The following is an 18,073-nucleotide window of genomic DNA, read 5'->3' as shown; positions in this document are numbered from 1 at the left end:
TCGCACGCCTCGCCGTGCGATTCCCACACGAACGAATCATCAAATTCGAGCCAAAGATTCTCACCAACTCGAAGATTCGCGCCAGTATTTTCCACGCGCGCGTCACAGAAATTCGAACGACTTTCGCGAAAAGGACGGAAGGATAAGACGATCGATCGGATCTCGGGTCGATCGCGATACCCCCGGACAGAAGGTTTCGACGAAAAAGTGGAGTAGACGCGACGAAGGAGCGTCGTGCAGCAACTGGTGGCCAATTTATTCACCACGTGCCGTATGAATTTAATTTTCTTTCGCGCAAGAACGATCCACCATCGGAGAAAGTAGAATATAATTAATTTCGATCTCGTGTCGATCGCGACGTTCCGGATGGAACGTTTCGCCGAAGAGGTGGAATAAACGCGACGAAGGAGCGTCGTGCAGCAACCGGTGGCCATTTTTTCCACCACGTGGCACCACGTGGAAATTTAAACGTTTTCCATGAAAATGATGCACCATCGGTAAAAGTAAAATACGATAATTAATCGGTCGTCGAGTCGAACGTGATATTCCGGATAAAATTTTTCGATGAAAAAAGTGGAGTAAACGCGACGAACGAGCTTCGTGCTACGACTGGCAGCCACATGGAGGGATGAACGCGGCTGGAAACGCACGCGAGTGCAGCGGCGAATTGTGCGTAATTGAACGTTGCTCTTGTCACGACCGGCATACTTCAAATCCGATGGACCGATGATGGAGATAGAGATGTGGCGGCCTTGGCGACAATGTTGTGTACAATTTTCTAATGTTATGTGTCCACGAGAAAATTCCCATTCTATTGGGTTTTCTCAAAAGTTTCTTTCGTTTTATAAGGAAGTGACAGATGCACATCATTTTTTGTGTTACATTATGATCCATTTTGTTCTATTAGTAGAAAACGGATCATACAAAATTCAATAAAATAATATAAAAGAAAAAATGTTGTGCATCTATTATTTTCTTATAAAACAGACAGAGACTTTTGGAACAACCTAATATGTTTCTCATTGACATCCTTGGGAATTAAGTAGAGGATAATGGAAAAATGGAAATCGATAAAAAGTATTTATTATTATATCGAGAGTTTTAATGAGTTTTTTTTTTTTTAGAAAAGTTTGTTACTTTATACAATTTATTGGTAGTGTATTGCTATATCAATTTTTCTAAAATTTACAATTTAAATTACATTGGTTCGTTGAACGATCGAGTAATAACTTAGCAGTGTTTTAAATCTCATTCTCGTAGATTTGATTGTATTTGTAATTATTATAATTATGAGCATCGTATTCTTAAGAACATCCCCTTTTTACATTATCAATTGTTCTTTGATTTATCGACATCATTAGAACGAGAACATCATTATTATTTCCTTATTTCTGAGCTTCGTATTATCGATATCGTCGTAATTTTATTGACTTATTAATCAATATTCATCGTAATATTATTATAAAACACATAAGGAATGAAACTCTATGTACACATTTATAAAATGAAAACAGCATTTTCATTGGTAATGCGATAAATCTTATGTATCGTGTTGTTGTGTAATATTACAGTGTATGTTACAATGTACGTATAAACGCGTTAATAGAACCAATTATTCTCATCGGCGACTAAAATGATTCACAATCGTGTGTTACTTCGTCTGCAATGTCAGGACGGATACATGATAATTGTTAATGTAATTTGTAATACTAAAGCTAGAAACAGATCGATCCCTCTTATCGTCAGATCGTTCGCAGCACCGGTACCGATATTGCAAAACGATTTCTCGCAGCAAGTGGTGCAAGCGGAGAGTTTTGTTCGTTCACCGACCACTATACATCCGGAGTCGCATTTGTTAGTACACTTTCTCTCCACCGACCAAGTTTGTGGACTAGACGTTGAATCTTCGGTGCTGGTAGTGTAAGAAAATCGCTTTACCTGAAGAGAAAGAAGCAAACGTGAAAGGAATATTTGCAGATTTTAAACTTTCACGATGTTCGTTATATGACATGTCCTAGCGGATCGCAAGAGACACTCGTACGCTAAAATATAGTATTTCTTTTAATTTTGTCCGAGTACGAGCTCATTTTGGGCGGCATTAAACCACGAACTTGATAGTATCGAGCGAAAAGAGAAAAAAGAAGACTGAAAAGAAAAGATGAGAAAGAATTCTACATGTACGTAGAATGATTCTTGATACTAAAATTAAATTAATATTTGCAACAATTCCTTGTTTCACTCTGTATGACATTTCACATTGGAACTTGTAACGAACACGAGTGAGTGTGAACGTAACATATTTTTAGTCAAGGGAATATCAATTTTCCAGAATATCTCGCATCATTTCCAGAGAATACGGCTCGTTCATGGTTAATTCGGTCGGTTAATATCGATTACGGATTTCGTAAAATTTTTGCCGTGTATGTGCAAACTGTACAATTATATCATATCCAATATCATTGTTGATTACCAATAAATAAGAAGAACAAATAAAAAATTGCATTTGCATATTCCCTCAAATGTGTACACCATGTACATATGTTCCTATAAAGCGGATTCAATTTCAATAAAGTACGTAATTATTATGAAACTGAATTGATCGACTATATTGAACATTTCCAAACACTAAAATCGCGTTATGAACGAAATGAAACTGTGGCTCTATCTTGAACAGCCTTCTCTCGCTCTCGTGTTGACGATAACTAATATCGCTTTTAGCTAGCTGTTTGCTATATTCTATTTGCTTTAAAAGCACGCGATCAAAGCAAAATATCAAACATCTGCTGAAACACGTGCGTGACCTGTGTATAATCAACAAGCGTTTGAATCGCTGTTATCATTTGTCATTACCATACAGGTCCTTTTATCACCAGTGCACTTGTGCCCGAAAGTGGTGAAGTTTCCGGTCAGATTGGCGCATCTCTCTCCATCTTCCATTGTATCACACTGATGACACCATAAATCGTTTGCTCGTTCCGACGCTGCGTGAGTTCGATGTTCCGTAGTTAACAGTTGGCCTGATCATCGGACACAATCAACCGACAAATACGTATTAATTAATAGAAATCGTGATTTATCCTAGATTTCTAAAGATTATTAAAATCGACGTAGGAATCGGACGTAAGACGTTGGGCAAATCGTTGTCTACTTTTTAATGCTTCGCATCTTTCTCTCTTTTATTTCTTAGAAATTACTTCCTTCTACTTCTTCCTTTCTTTCATTTTTCAAACAAATGTGTCGTGCTTTCATTAACGTCAGATTTTTGTACATTTTTGTAAAAATAAATAGATATTAGTCTTGACTTTTACAGACACATCGGCGATATGCGTAAGATGAAATTTCGTCGCGTTCGTTGACAAGATTGCTAGGAAGATTGCGGAAAGGGATATCATCGAGGAAATCGTCTAATAAGGTGAAACATCGGTTTAGGTTTCTTATTTACAACGGAATTCTTCGGATGTTTAGCTTTTCCGTCGAATAGCGTCTCTAACGATATTTCGCCAAATTTTCCTGCTGTTCTTGCGATACGTCCGACGGTAAGACTTGGCAAGCAAAATATCGTAAACGTATCCGGAAATTACGAAAAATTTATTTCGATTTATTTCAATTAAACGTATTCCGAGAGCAGCAAACGTATTCCTTATCCATTGGCAGGTAATCAACGAAATCATACACGGGTACTTAAAAATACCTACAGTTATGAAAGATATTTCCAAGTTCGGAAAAACGCTTCCACGCAAGTTTGACCAATCGTACCAATCCTCTAGAGTTTCAGCTTCTTAACAGATTGGATCATCTCCGAAGACTAAACAGACGGTATACGACTACGTTTGCATCTATACGACAATTGGATCTACGCAAGACTGCAGATTCGATATCCACGAAATATTCTATGTATATTTCATGAAGTTAAAAATTATACTGTTTTATTTCACATCTGGTTCCAATAGAATAAGATGGATTAAACGTAATTCAATAAAATAATTTAAAACAAAAAATGTTGTGCGTCTATTATTTCCTTATAAGATAGACACTTTTGGGACGATCTTATGTTAAAAATTCTCTGTGAAAGTTGATTGTAATATTCTTCTTATCTAAAGAAAAAGAGAAAATAGAAATAGATGTATTCAGTATGAATTATTTATTTTATACATAGGAAACATAGGCAAGACGGTAAATGAAAAAGGTAGCCTCGAAATGAGAATTCATCGCGAAGCTTATCACGGAAGAAAAGTCAATTAAATGCACCGTGGACGATGATCGTTGTTTACACGATTCGTAACACAAATGGCTAACACCTACGAGTGAAGGCTTCAACAGGTGCACTTTCCTCTATATGCAGTTTATATGTAGAGGAAGATCTTCGCTATAAATAGACGAAACATCGTTCCTTCAGACATCTAGTGAAAACTCCTTCAACGAAACACGCTCCTAAAACGCAACTTGCTCGTAAAACAAATAGGGCCATGTAATTGAAAGGAACCTGGAGAAAGAAAGAGAAAAATGGGAAGAAACAGAAACTTCCATTTTCCATTACAGAAACGCTCTTTGTTAAAAGAAAAATTCCTCAAATTAAAAATTCTCATAGACGAAATACCGCCATTGTCTATCCTGGCAAATTATCTTCCGTCCTAACCAGTTACCTATTCTTGACGAGTATACTCGTCACGCGTAAAAAGCAGTTTTTGCTGTTTAAACTGCAATTTCAGCGAAAACTAAAATATATTCGTAAATTTGAAGACGTTTCGACCATTTGGAAGCCAGGACCAGGTAAAACGAACAAATGAAGAGATATAAATAATTATTATGAAAAAACTATAATACAGCGTGAACAAAGTAGTTGTTTTGTCCTTTCTAACGCATTTTAGTCGCATTAGTCGCAACGGCTAACTGGTCAATACATTGTCGAGTCGATCAACTTTGGTATTCCGATCGTATCGACGTGAAAATCGGCGTGACGAATAAGGCGCAAGAATCGTTTTCTTCTCTCGCAAATACCGAAGATGGACAACGCGTATCGGCGAATTTTTAATTTCAGAAAAATGTAATTTGATTCGTGGCGAAACGTGTGAGAAACGCGTCGAATTAAAGAGGCGAAGGTTTAAGCAGCCCGATAAAGCGAGTGAAATGCGAGGCTTACCATTGATGCTTACGACCATGGAGATAGACGCGACGATCAGGAAGTACGTGACAGGGTACATGTATCGGCCATGTTGATAACGTCTAGCGCGTCACATTCGAAAATAAATTCGGCTGTTTAAATTGCGATCGGCTGATGTCATTGGCGCATTGATCGCATGCTGGTGTATGGCAGCGAGCGCGTTGCGACGCAAAACGAGCGGATTTGGGTACAATAGGCAGCCATATTGAGAATAGCCGGAGTCTGCGCTGGATGGGTACAGCTGCTCCAGAAACCTTGAAGCCCAAGGAAAATCAATATCCATGGCAGCCGGAAGGTCCTGTTCGTTCAGCGGGAACGTTTGACGTCAAAGTTTCTGCGCATTCGCATCACACCCAGAAAAAAGAAAATTCACTGTCACTGAATCAATGATTTGTCGACACCGCAACTAAAATTCAACTTACAATGCCTCGAAAGCTAAAATAGCCCGACACTCGTCGTAAAAACATCTTTCGTTTCGTACGTTCATTCGAACGAAATAACTCGTCTGCAACTGTGGACCGAACCATTTGAATTTTGCTCGACGAGTTAGAGGAAATCTTCGAAATGTGTTATTTAAATCTTCGTTACAGGTCCAGCTAGAAAAGTTGTAAAAAGCTACCTTTACTTTCTTCTTCGCTATTCCGACTAATTGTACTTCTTTCAACATTTCTTTACACGTCACCTATTGTTAATCTTCCCAATTCTTCTAACTCGTAAAAAAAAAAAAAGAAAAAAGGAAAGAAACAAATTGTTTGACTCAATTTTTGAAAAGTTATTCTGTTTTAAAGAACGCACCAACGCCTCCTATAGCCCGTTACACGAGACTTTTCGGGATTTTGTTCGTTTTGTAACGAAACACGACTATCCCGATCACATTGGTAGAACTTGAAATCATCCTGAAAGTGCAAATGTAAAAGGCAGAAAATAGTTGTGGCGAATATTTGGGGGGAAAAATAGTACATAGTATAGATAGGTATTTTGAGCGTACAATAAATATCAAAAATTATTCCATTGAATATCGAGACGTATCGGTACAACAGATAATTGACTGTTTAATTAATTTCGTCAAATTAATTTCCTCCACGAGATACACCATAAAGAGCTATCTTCAACATGTTATAGACGCTAAATACTGTCCCATTGAACATTGAGATGCATCGATGTGATGGATAATTGACTGTTTAATCACTTTTGGAATCTCTGCGAAATATACACTCGCACTAAATATCTTGTTACTTAAAATACAATATAATATGTAATATGCGATATGTAATATAATATGTAACATACACGTACACACGCGATATATTTATAAAGAAGCACGTATCAGAGTTGGAATAATTTCGTGAGCAACAGTAGACGGTAAATGTAATTTGCAAACGACCTCTTTATCAAATATCGATAAACGCGATCGATATGGAAGGGATCAGTGCTTATGCTGGCCAAATATTCCGTCATCATTCAAACATCCATCGAAACTAATCCCAGTACATACCATTCGAATAATCGAGTAACTTCGTTATCACGTATGATACAGTGCAATTACTTGATTGCAATGATATCTCAACGATTATTAACAGATACCAAGATGTCTCGACAGTTGCAAAAATCTTTTATAAATAAATTACACGTGGCTCGCGAAGCTGTTTCAACGTTGCTGGAAACTTTTTGCGTATATGATATACGAAGCATTTCGAAATGATCATTGCAGCACTGTAGCGAGACACGCCTAACTTGATCGTATCGGTGAAATTTCAAACGGATTTGGAAGTGTGCATAGAAGTTATATTTATCAGGGACACGTACTTTCCAAAAATCATAAAACTATTCGAACAGTCAAGTATTATTTAGTATGTTAATAAGTAATACTCTTAAAGAGTTAGAAAGAATAAATTTTCGGAAAATGGAACAATTTGACTTTCAAATGGCTCGTACGTGATGTAATCATCTGTTTGATGAACTTTTAATTGCTATCGTAGATAGGATCGTAAAATACTACGAATGTTACAGACATTGTCGTGATTTTCCTATAAAGTAACACACGACGCGTAGTCCGTTTGATGTTCGATTTGCTTGGCTCTTGTAATCCAATTTCAATAAAATTGTACAAAATGCACGTGATACGAAAGAAAATATAAAATATACAAAAGACTCTTTACTTCTCTTTTTTTTTTCTTTTCAATCATATCCTCAAAAATATGAATTTGCATCAAAATCTACAGTCTAATTAGAATATTAGAAAGAATATTCAGACAGACGATGTATATAAAGGAGATACAAATTACGACGATGAGAGAACTCGCAAGATATTTGTATCTGTGAAATTGCAACTGTAATAAATATCTATAAATATCTACGCCGATTAAATTTTTGATACACTTCGGATTCTCATCGGAAAACCAGTAATAACATATTTCTATTTCGTAATATATTTCTGATATACAGAGGATGCTCTCAAAAATATATACACCCACTTTAATTAAATGGTATCGTGAAATTGCTGCATCGTATTATTACAATTTTTATACAAATCTTCCTTTCCTTCAATTTTGTGTACATTTCGGATGTATTCCTTTCTTTTAATCCTATTAATGGATCGATAGATTTAATTTTATAAAATTGATTTTTTGAATATTTATACATTCCATATCTTTTTAAGCACCACGTCACATGATTCTTTCGGTAGAAATAACTGCGTAAAATTACATTTTCTCTGTACCTGGGAGCTTTTGCGCGGTGAATTTTATACGATCGAAGCCCCTTTTTCGAGTGGCGTGGGTGCTTCGGCATGGGAAAGTGCCTCTCCATTATCGTTTTAGCTGGCTGTTTCCATTTGTATAAAATCGTCGTTATTATCGTCTTTATCACAACGAAACCATCCCATTACATCAGTGTATTTAAGGTTTCCCCACAGTTACCCCATCATTCGAGCAATCCACGTGCTTTACATAATTCTCAATATCACGTTTCCATTTTCTAACATCTGTGACTGTAGCTTTTCCAACGTCACGTACTCTTGATGAATTCTATCGCCGATTCTTACACCACCTCCCACGTTTTTAATTAAATTGTATTTTCTTTCTGTACGACTGGAACGTTGTTAGTTTCATACCAAATTCTTATTTATCGGAATTCTATTCTATTCTATTCGAACAGAGAAAAGAATGTGTAGATTTTTTAAAAAGAAACTGTTTTTTCGAGCTATCGCGGGGAGACGCGGTCGTTAGAATACGCGTCAACGGGAGTCGTAAATTCCCGTTACGATTAGAATGATCGACACCACGAATAGTTCGATCCCCGTATTTCGATTAAGATAATAGAGGTGATTCAGGTATGATAACACTGTGGCTCACAGAGTTAAAATATATATTTCCAACACTTAGTATACACGATTGAATAGATATAAACACTTAATAACTTATCACGCTGCAATAATATAGATATGAAAGTAACACGGTATGAGACTTAATGTTAGAAGTTAGATCTTTGACTGTGGTAGGAAATTCTGAGAGATATAGAAACGGTGAGAGTTATAGGGAATGCAGGAACTCTAGTCACCGTGAGAGACGATGGAAAACTCTGAAGCTTATTCTAATGTGAATACGGAGGAAAGCTTGGTATGGGTGTGCCCTTTGAACGAAGAACGCGGATTCGTTGCTTACATTTTTAGTTAGTAAAGTGAGGGCAACAATCCGCGATGTCGATTGGTTGGGACCAATGTTAGGAAGGAAGAGAGGAGGAAGAAACCTCCTACCAACTTGGGTCCTAGGCGACATTGTTTACAGGGAAACTCAGATTTTTCGTTAGGTATATCTCCGCTTTCTTCGTAATTCTTAAGAGCACATAATAAACCCAAGGACCTTTCTAAAAACCGGCCGAAAACTCTTCTGGAATTAGAAAGTCTTTTCTGGCAAACAGATGTGCTTAGACCATGTGTGCGAACAATGCAGCTAGAATTGCAACTTTATAGTGGGTCCTTGGGCCTCTGGAGTGTTAGAAGGACGGCAGATAGACCGTTGGTTGGCAAGCCGCGCGGGATGGCGTGCAGATGTGTTGCGCGACAGAACAGAAACTTATCCGTCACTGAGAAATGTTAGGTTCGACTGATAAAACGTACAGACACCAGAGTATTCGTGGGAGCAGTCGAACATCAACGATTCTACGATCTCGGCATATTCCACCTCAAACACGATTCCGTAAAATTCAAACTAATCGTCCAGCGAGCTGTTCCATGTTTTCCAAACTGAACAGATCGTGAGCATCGGCCAGCGATATGGGAAATGAAGATAATTTCCAATTGTTCGTAACATCTGACGATCATTCGACTTAAAACATAGTCCTCGCGGTCGCGGCAAACAAGTTACGCAGGCAATTTGTCAGCTGTCGAACGAGAGAGCTGGCTGGTTGTACTGCGTTGAAGCAGAGCGATTCGAAGAACGGCAGAGACGCGAAAGGGAAGCGTTCACCGAGAATACGTCCGTTTCGTCTTTCACGTTAGACGGTGGAAATGAATTGGCGATTTCACCATGAATACTACAAAGGAAGTTAACGCTGTAACTGGCGCGAGTTTCGCGTGAAACGTAGCCTTTGACGAGGTGAAAGCCGGTTTGTTTGCGCGTCTCGCCGAACAAATCCGATAACTAAAATTGTCTGACGAAATTGTTTTACACGAGCCGTGTTCTCGGTAACGCTAGCGGCTATTTAATCAAAATTGTCGGCCGCGTTTCTCGTTGGCCGTTCGATCGACCAACGTGTAATTAAAATGATAATCTTAATAGATCCTCATGGACATAGATAGCGAGGCTGGCAGTTGGCGAAGCGAGCTAAGCAAATAGCGAATTATATCGCGTGTTATAACTGGATCGTGGAAGTTTGCGCATATTTTTACACTGATAAATTAACCCTGCTGCTGATCCTCTAATATTTCTCGTTCGATCTCATCTATTACAAATAACAGATACGTAAGACAACATAGGAAAATATATAAGTAAATAGTATCGCGAATAATTACGAATAATTGCATTCATTTTCGTTAAAGGTAAATTATATTGTATTTACGTGCCAAGGATAGAACTGAAATTGCCGCTGATATTGATTTATTCTTGTTAAATTTCAATGTCAGAATAAAAAAGTTTAGCAGTTAGCGGTTGCGACCTCTTTGAAAAGCGTGTACCTAAAAGTGTGTCGCGAACAGTAAGCGATGGCGAGTATACTCGTCGAACACGGAGTACGGGTGGCTGTTATAATATAGAATTCAGTTGTTACGAAACGACTGTTTTATTTTTCAATTTAGTACTGACGGGGCTCGTCGTAACGTAAAATACTGCCATCTCTTCGTGACGAGTATACTCGTGGAAAACAGCCAATTGGTTAAACCAGGACCAGATCACGATACCGTTTAAAGATGAAATTTGTAGAATGGTTAGAGTTAGAGAATATCGGAACTTTGTATTATTATAACGTTTACCATCGCTGCGCTCTCGATATTAACCCTTAACTGCTGCTCTGGGACTCCCAGACGATATAAACATCCGCGTAACTTCGCTCTCGAGCAACGCGTGATGTCAAGTAATTTTCAATTAAGTCGCCCCTTATGACTATAACTTATAACTTCTGATCTTTGTTCCGTATAGGAGTAATTGAGAACGTACAACTTTCCTTTCGCTTTGTTTCGTCTTGTCCATTATGGATGAAAATGCGATTATAGTTACGAAACGAATCATTCTTCGTTGATCGCGATACAATGGAAATGTTTACAGCGAACGTTCCCGAGTGCTTCGAATAAAGAAAGAACGATGCAATACGATACTCTTTGACTTATAAATAACTTTCCTTTGAGACCAATCGGTGGATCAATTTTCTGGCTCCGCAGACGCAATGTTACACGTAATCCTAGGAATCGTGAAGTTTTCAGTCTTTTCTAATATTATTTTTCAACTTGAAATTCAATCTATTGGACGTAGGAATATTTTTACTGGAAACTATTAGAAAAATGTCCATCGTATAATCGACGAGCATCGCGAGAGTAATATCCAGGCTTTAAATTCTAAAGGCTCGTTACCGTACAACTGTAGTAGGCAACGTCGTTGCTCTAAACACGTACGTAATTTTGTTCACATTGTATAACCGATAACTATTTTCTTTTTATTATTTCTTTTTATTCGAATGTCCTTCAGCTTTCGCTTTACCACCGTACATCATCCCTACGTCATGCACCGATACTATTTTTCTTTTACACTGTGACACTTACTTGTCTGCTTGACCATGCGATCCTGATCATCATGCAAATGGTCTAAGACTGTTGTCGTAATACTCTACGGAATAACTAAAATTGTTGTATCGTTCTAACACGTTATAGACTTTATTAAAGAGGAACGTTTACTCGATAGAAGACTCAGATTCATGAAATAAGACACCGGTTTTCCCTGACGCCACTTTACGATATAAATAATTAAACTTTTTCTCCCTCGTATATGGAAAGCTTAAAATACTTTTCCTGTATTATCTATGCCAAATCTCCTGTCAATTTCGTTACTAAAATAAATGTTACAGTTATCAGCAATAATCGCCTGCACTCGACTATACGTTTCTTTAATTAAAAATTTATCAAAGCGAAGTCTTCGATTCTTTAAATTCTGCAAAATTTGATGAAACGCGCAATGACTCGAAACTTCCGACGAGTAATGTACGCGAAAGACTCTGTATACTCGTTAGGTCGTTCCTCAAACGAGAAACAGATCGAACTGTTCGCGTTCGAGTCAAACGTAAAGGGAAAAGATTAAATTTCCTAACTTTTCGTCGATAGGATCTTCATCGACGTTTATGACAGTTGACTTCTCTTAATTAGCGAAGCTTCAAGCTTTCGATATTTCCAAGTTTCAATAATTCTCATTCTCCGTTCGCCTTTCAATGACCGTTATTAGCGTGAGCGTGTGTCAATAATCAAAGCGAACGATGCTCTTTTGAACCTTCCTTTCCTCTTCCATTCGTCTTCCTTTTCAGAACGGAATAATGGCTAGATCTACTTTACTCGTTGCGCTGATTTAACGAGTGCGTGTTTATTCTCTCTTTATTCTTCGTCTGCTTCTGCCCTCGCGTCTGTTGAACATCGATTCGATTGCTGAACTCGACTGTGTGATTCTCCTATCAGGAACGACATTTGCGTCGGAATATACATGTTACGGTCGTTCTTTAAAATTCTTCTAAATTAAAAGTTCCTTAAAACTCTCCTAGCTGCAAAGTTCTTCTCCTGAAAGAGTCGCGGTAAACGTGGATATCCGACGTTACGCGTTCGTTAACGAGCATCTCTTATGTCGAATATTACAAAGCAACGATTTACCCAAAATATAGAAATATCTTCCGAAATAGCGGACTCATCGTTAGATTATTAGATCGCGGATGTTCGTGCATTTGTGGGAATTTTAAAAATGCAAAAGTCCATGAAACGTTTAGGAAACGTAGAGGATGAAATAAATCTCTATCCGTTTCGGTTTATTCAGTCGTATTCGTGAAAGTAGCAAACTGCACGAACATACGTATATTATTATTATTATATCTTGTTTTTGCGAAAAGCATTTCTCTTGCAAGCATTTGCCTTTTATATTTCTTACTTTTGGCGTTCCGCATACTTATAGGAAATTGCAGCTTAATCGTTGCAATAAAACTTATCGCTTTCTATTTTCCGTTTCTGCACATCTTCGCAAATTTATCGTATTAGCGACGTGAAGTATAACGGACGATTGATCGTAAATTGAAATCACAAATTCCCCATCGACCATTTCACAACAGACTGCCGCAGTTGCATGTTTTATAGGGGTGAATAGCCGCAGAGAAATCGATTCCAGTTCTACAAGGGACAAGTGTTATTGCTTTCATTTGAGCGCTCTGCCTAAGTATATTGTTCGTGGATTTACTGCAACAATGTTTGGGATTCTGAATTACAACCTCCCAAGAGAAAACTTCGAAATGCTCTAAATATCTTATCGGCTACTTTCACGTAATGATATATTTGTTTTTTGACAAATAAATAAAGAAAAGAAAAGAAGAGTAAAATACACATCGAGAGTATTTTACCTGGAATACGTATTCAAGGATTATTTGCAGATTTTTCAGACCAAAGATACTTTTGTAAAGTGTATAATCATTTATCTGGAAAGTATTAAAAGTACTTCGTTTCTAGTAGGATTATATAATATCAATATCGTATTTAGGAAGTTGTGAAATTGCGAACTTATTAATAGGAAACACCATATAGATACAGAGAATGAAATTACTGATCGATACGGAGGATATTAATTCATTTAATATCTTGGCGATAGCAGATGATCGCTTTGCAATTAATCAGTACTCTGCAATTTATAATTGGATATAATGCAGTTAATTATTTAAATCAATTGTTACGTGTATAAAGATTGATAGCAGATATTTATAACTTTTCTGCGATTTTCACATTAAGCATGATGAAGCAGTTGAATGATTAATTGATTCTCTTTAACATAGCCATGAGGGAGACGAATTTTTTTAAAAAGAAATATTCTCTTACCAACTACCGTCGGTAAAATACCGAGCGTAGGATTAAACTGTTAGTTGTGAAAACTATTAATATTAAATTAACGTTCGTTGGGACGATATTCGTTGGAATTATATTTTCAAAGTCTCATCTTTATGTATACTACCTGAAGTATAATATTTCTGCAAATAGTGAAATATAAAATAGTGAAATGACGATGTTACAGTAAAAATTGTTTTATCGTACAAAATTGAATATCTTTGTGTATTTGCTACGATATAATTATTAAAAAGAAGAAGAAACTTTCGATCATGAGAAAGATGGAATATAATGAAATATATTCAGACATTGAATAAAAATTTTTATTTTCATTTCGGAAGATGGAACGAACACGAAATATGCAGCAAATTTTGCGAATGTTTCAAAATGAAGGAACTGCGCAAATATAAATATTTGCAAGTTAATTGCACTTAATATGGAACACCTGACTTTAAAAGCTTCCCAAAAACAGAAACATGCTTTTCTTTTCAATTGCCTTCGAGAAATTAATAAGTCCTTTCTGTGTCGCTTTATAAATTCTTTTAACATCGATATTACGTTTTTTCCTAATATTAAATTCTAACAATTTCTTACAATTTTTCAGCTGAAAGTTGTATTAAAATAATTTTGGCAACTGCTGAAAATTGTTGAAATTGTTGCACCAAGAGCGTAATTTCTGGGAAAAAAGGGTCGATGAGAACTCAAATCCTTCCGGGACTGTTTTACTCGCTCTATTAAACAAACATGTTTAATGATAAATCATGCAAAAAGTAATATTTTTTACGTTCATTATTTAACACGACTCTCAGAAAAATTTTATAGGCTGTCAAACGTAACAATCAACTGCATTCGATCAACGCATGCTTTCATTTTTAAGGAAATGTTTCATTTATTATTTGCGTTATTACTTTAATAAACGTTTGCTATACCGTTAACGTTCATATCTATGAACCAACGTTTACTTACAGCTTTACCCTTACATAACGTCAATCTTCGAAAGAATTACGTATTTTTATTATACAATATATTAATCTTAGTTACTATAACGTTAAGTTATTAGCAAAATTACAAGATTGAAGTTACCAGAAGAAAAAAAGCGAGGTGTTCGTTTCCTCTTTTACAAATATAGAAGAGGAAGGTTGCTTAAGAATGATTAAAACGTAAAATGAAATTCTAATTAAATAAACGCCGTATTACCATTTTTCTACTATAGTTTCGAGTAAATTCCGCGCACTAATCGTATTTCTCTACGGCACAATAATAACATTCTGTTAATCAGCCTTTGAAATGTCACCGCAAATGTTCCATGTGCAACGTGACGTGTATTCCGTGATAATTTTCTTAAACTATATGAAGTTAACGTTTATAACATTCTATAAAGTAATAAGCAAACTAAATGAATAGCCTTCATCACGCTGTATATCCTGTTTGCATATTTAATATTAATATCAAAGCTTCCATGCAAAAAGATGTTGTATTTTGCAAGCGTATTTTATTACCGAGTGCATAATAATTCATTAACAATCCCCACGATTTATCGTCACAGTACGAAAGTACGTTCAATAATTTACATTCTGTTTTTACACAGTCTGTTGTAGCTATACTTTGTTTTCACGTATTTCAAGTAAACATATCATCGATAAATACACCAGTACAAACGCTATTATATCGATGCAAACGTTAAAACATTTTCATCATGGTGAAATGTATTTGGTACATCAATTTTAGCGAATTCAATTAATGTATGACGAATGTTAAGCATTTACTTTGATTCGTTGAGTTTTAAGAATGAAATTAATTAAAATTTCCTTCAATCAAGGTAGATGTAATTTTAACAGAAAATTCCATTAAATTTCTATAAGTATTTCTAATGGTTACTCTTATGCCTATAGATAAAAATTAAAAAGCAAACTATCCTATAAAAATTAACAGATAAGATTATTTTTTCCTGTTAATTTCTATGCCATAATTGCCTCTTCGATTCCCCATTTCTCTACGATTTATTCGTCTCGTACACAATTTTAACGTAATATTTGTAACAACAGACAGAGATACTTAGTTAGATTTAACACGATTCTTTTTTTCGCTTTTGTTAAAAAATTATTCGCAGACCGCAGCTCCTCCTTCGATAAATTTTAATTCTCATTACGTGTACGTACATAAAACGTAGCGAGTACGAAACAATCACAGAATAACGTGATCTTCGATGAGATGCGATGTTTTAATAAGTTCTGATAATAGATGCATCATTAAATATGTAATTGGAAATGGTTGTTAATCGCGAGCATTAAATAATAATGTAATTTGAAAATAAATTAAATTCGATATATTTATACCGAATATATTAAAGACGTTTTAACATCGACATATTCAACATTTACTACTATTTTCCAGGCACAATATCTTCTTGTCGTTACGTATTTGAAACCTCCATAATATCTGAACTTATTTTAGCGGACACAGCAGTATGTAATAGTTACATTAATGAATAAAAAAAAAAAAAAAAAAACAACAACAAATCGCGAGTATCTTCGTTAACTTACAAGATACGTATTATTAAATATCCAAAGAACAATTCTAAACAATTTTGCAGAAATAACATTCCAAACAAATATAATACTTATTAATTGATATATTAAATTCGTCGGATGCAATTTTTTAATCGCACAGGAAACAAACGTATATTTCTCATTTCGTTGAATTGTTTTCTACATTTAAATTATTCCTGGATAGATGAGAATTATACGAAACTCACGAAATAAGGAAATAAGCAAAATAAAAAGAAAAAAAGAAGAAAAAAGAGAAGAAACTGGTAGATTTCACTTATCGTTAAACTTATATTCTTAAACCAAGTTAAACTTAGTTCGCCATCTTCGTGATATTACGCAATTCAACAAACTGTCAGATGCAAATACAACGTTAACATAGAATTGTAACGATAAAAGTTATATTCGAAGTTATGGTAATCTCTTCTGCTATGACTCATCATTGTGCAACTGTAACTTATACCATTAACAAATCTGTATTTTCAGCCACGTTTCTAACTATAATCGTACATTCCATGTACATAAGTAATGTCCACATTGAGGAACGTATAACGCTTAGTTAATAAATTCGAAACCACATCGTTCGCGTGTAGTCCACGCGAACTATATTTGAATTGTGTTAAAATGGCAATTTGTAAATTTTATACGTCATATCGAAGGGATTAAGGATATTGAAGGAGAATACATAAATATTCGAGTCGCGTACATAAGTCTTAATATTATAATAATAAATAATAAGTCATAAATAAGTCATAAATAAATCATAAATTTTCATAATCTTAGTACGTTATTGATCTACGATATAGTAAAAGTTCTATACAATAAGTAATAAGCTTTATACAATAGCTCGTGGTTGATAACTCCGCGTTAAATACAATTTATGGCAACAAAATTTTATCCTATTCTAACAGTTCGTGGAAATAAAAATCGACGGACTTATGCAACTTCCAGTTGGCGAACAAATTAACGCAAGTTTCCAACGAATGAAACGCGAATAATGGGCCAAGGAATTTCCGACGATATGAAGAATTAGGTAACGTTGTCGGAGAAGAGTGCGCGAATGTAATACAATACCTTGGAAAAGTAAAACGTTTCTTTTAATAATGTAAATGGGCTGAAAAATATTGCGGCAGAAGCGAGCAATTACTGATTCTACGTGAAAAACCGAGTGGAAAATGTGGAATAAAATTTGTAAAAATTTCAGTACACCGGTTAAATCCTCAATTTCGATCCTCGGATGAAAAAAAATTAATTGTAATAAATCATACCAGGTGTTTTTCCTATCTTTCTTATTTTTCACGTAGAATCACACTCTGTGTTTCTATTCGATCTATTGGCCAAAATCTATAAAATTCACGTGGCGATCAACGTATCGATGCATTCTGTCAATTAATAAAAGAAGATATAGCTTAACGTAGAATAATCTTTTTTATTGCGATAGTGATGGAAATTTCATTATCGAGATTAATCGTTACCTTGTTGAAAGTCTGATCGGCGCTATAGCGAAAGAGTAGTTAGGCGAGCGGAATCACGGCGTGGAATGGAAAAGCGTGAGAAAGTAGTCTCATAATGTAATTAATGATCGAGGAATCGAAATTCTGTCGTATTTTACAGCGAGGATAAGAACTACTCAAGCGACAATCGAATGTCACTTAAGCGCTCTGGAGATGGAATCAATTAGTACTTGAGTGGCGTTAATTCTTGCGCGAAGATCAATTCTCGCAAACTATTCGAAAAATAAGGATTAAAAGGTTTTTACATAGGGAAGCGTAGGATTGAAGCTTAGGATTTAATTTTGACGCGAATAAATGAAAGTTT

General features: G+C 35.7%; 1 protein-coding gene across 1 annotated transcript; it reads right to left on the bottom strand.

Moving 5' to 3' along the window:
* Nucleotides 1-1,640: 1,640 nt before the first annotated feature.
* On the bottom strand, nucleotides 1,641-5,331 carry LOC126927989 (uncharacterized). Its single transcript, XM_050743946.1, has 3 exons — nucleotides 5,141-5,331; nucleotides 2,851-3,017; nucleotides 1,641-1,938 (listed from the first exon to the last, which is right to left on the bottom strand). The coding sequence occupies exons 1-3, from the start codon at nucleotides 5,199-5,201 to the stop codon at nucleotides 1,669-1,671; spliced, it is 498 nt and encodes a 165-aa protein (XP_050599903.1). The 5' UTR covers nucleotides 5,202-5,331; the 3' UTR covers nucleotides 1,641-1,668.
* Nucleotides 5,332-18,073: the final 12,742 nt, after the last annotated feature.

The sequence above is a fragment of the Bombus affinis genome, unplaced genomic scaffold, assembly GCF_024516045.1.
Source record: "Bombus affinis isolate iyBomAffi1 unplaced genomic scaffold, iyBomAffi1.2 ctg00000412.1, whole genome shotgun sequence".
NCBI lineage: Eukaryota > Metazoa > Arthropoda > Insecta > Hymenoptera > Apidae > Bombus > Bombus affinis.
Note: the sequence above shows the minus strand (reverse complement) of the source record. Positions and strands in the feature narration are given on the sequence as shown.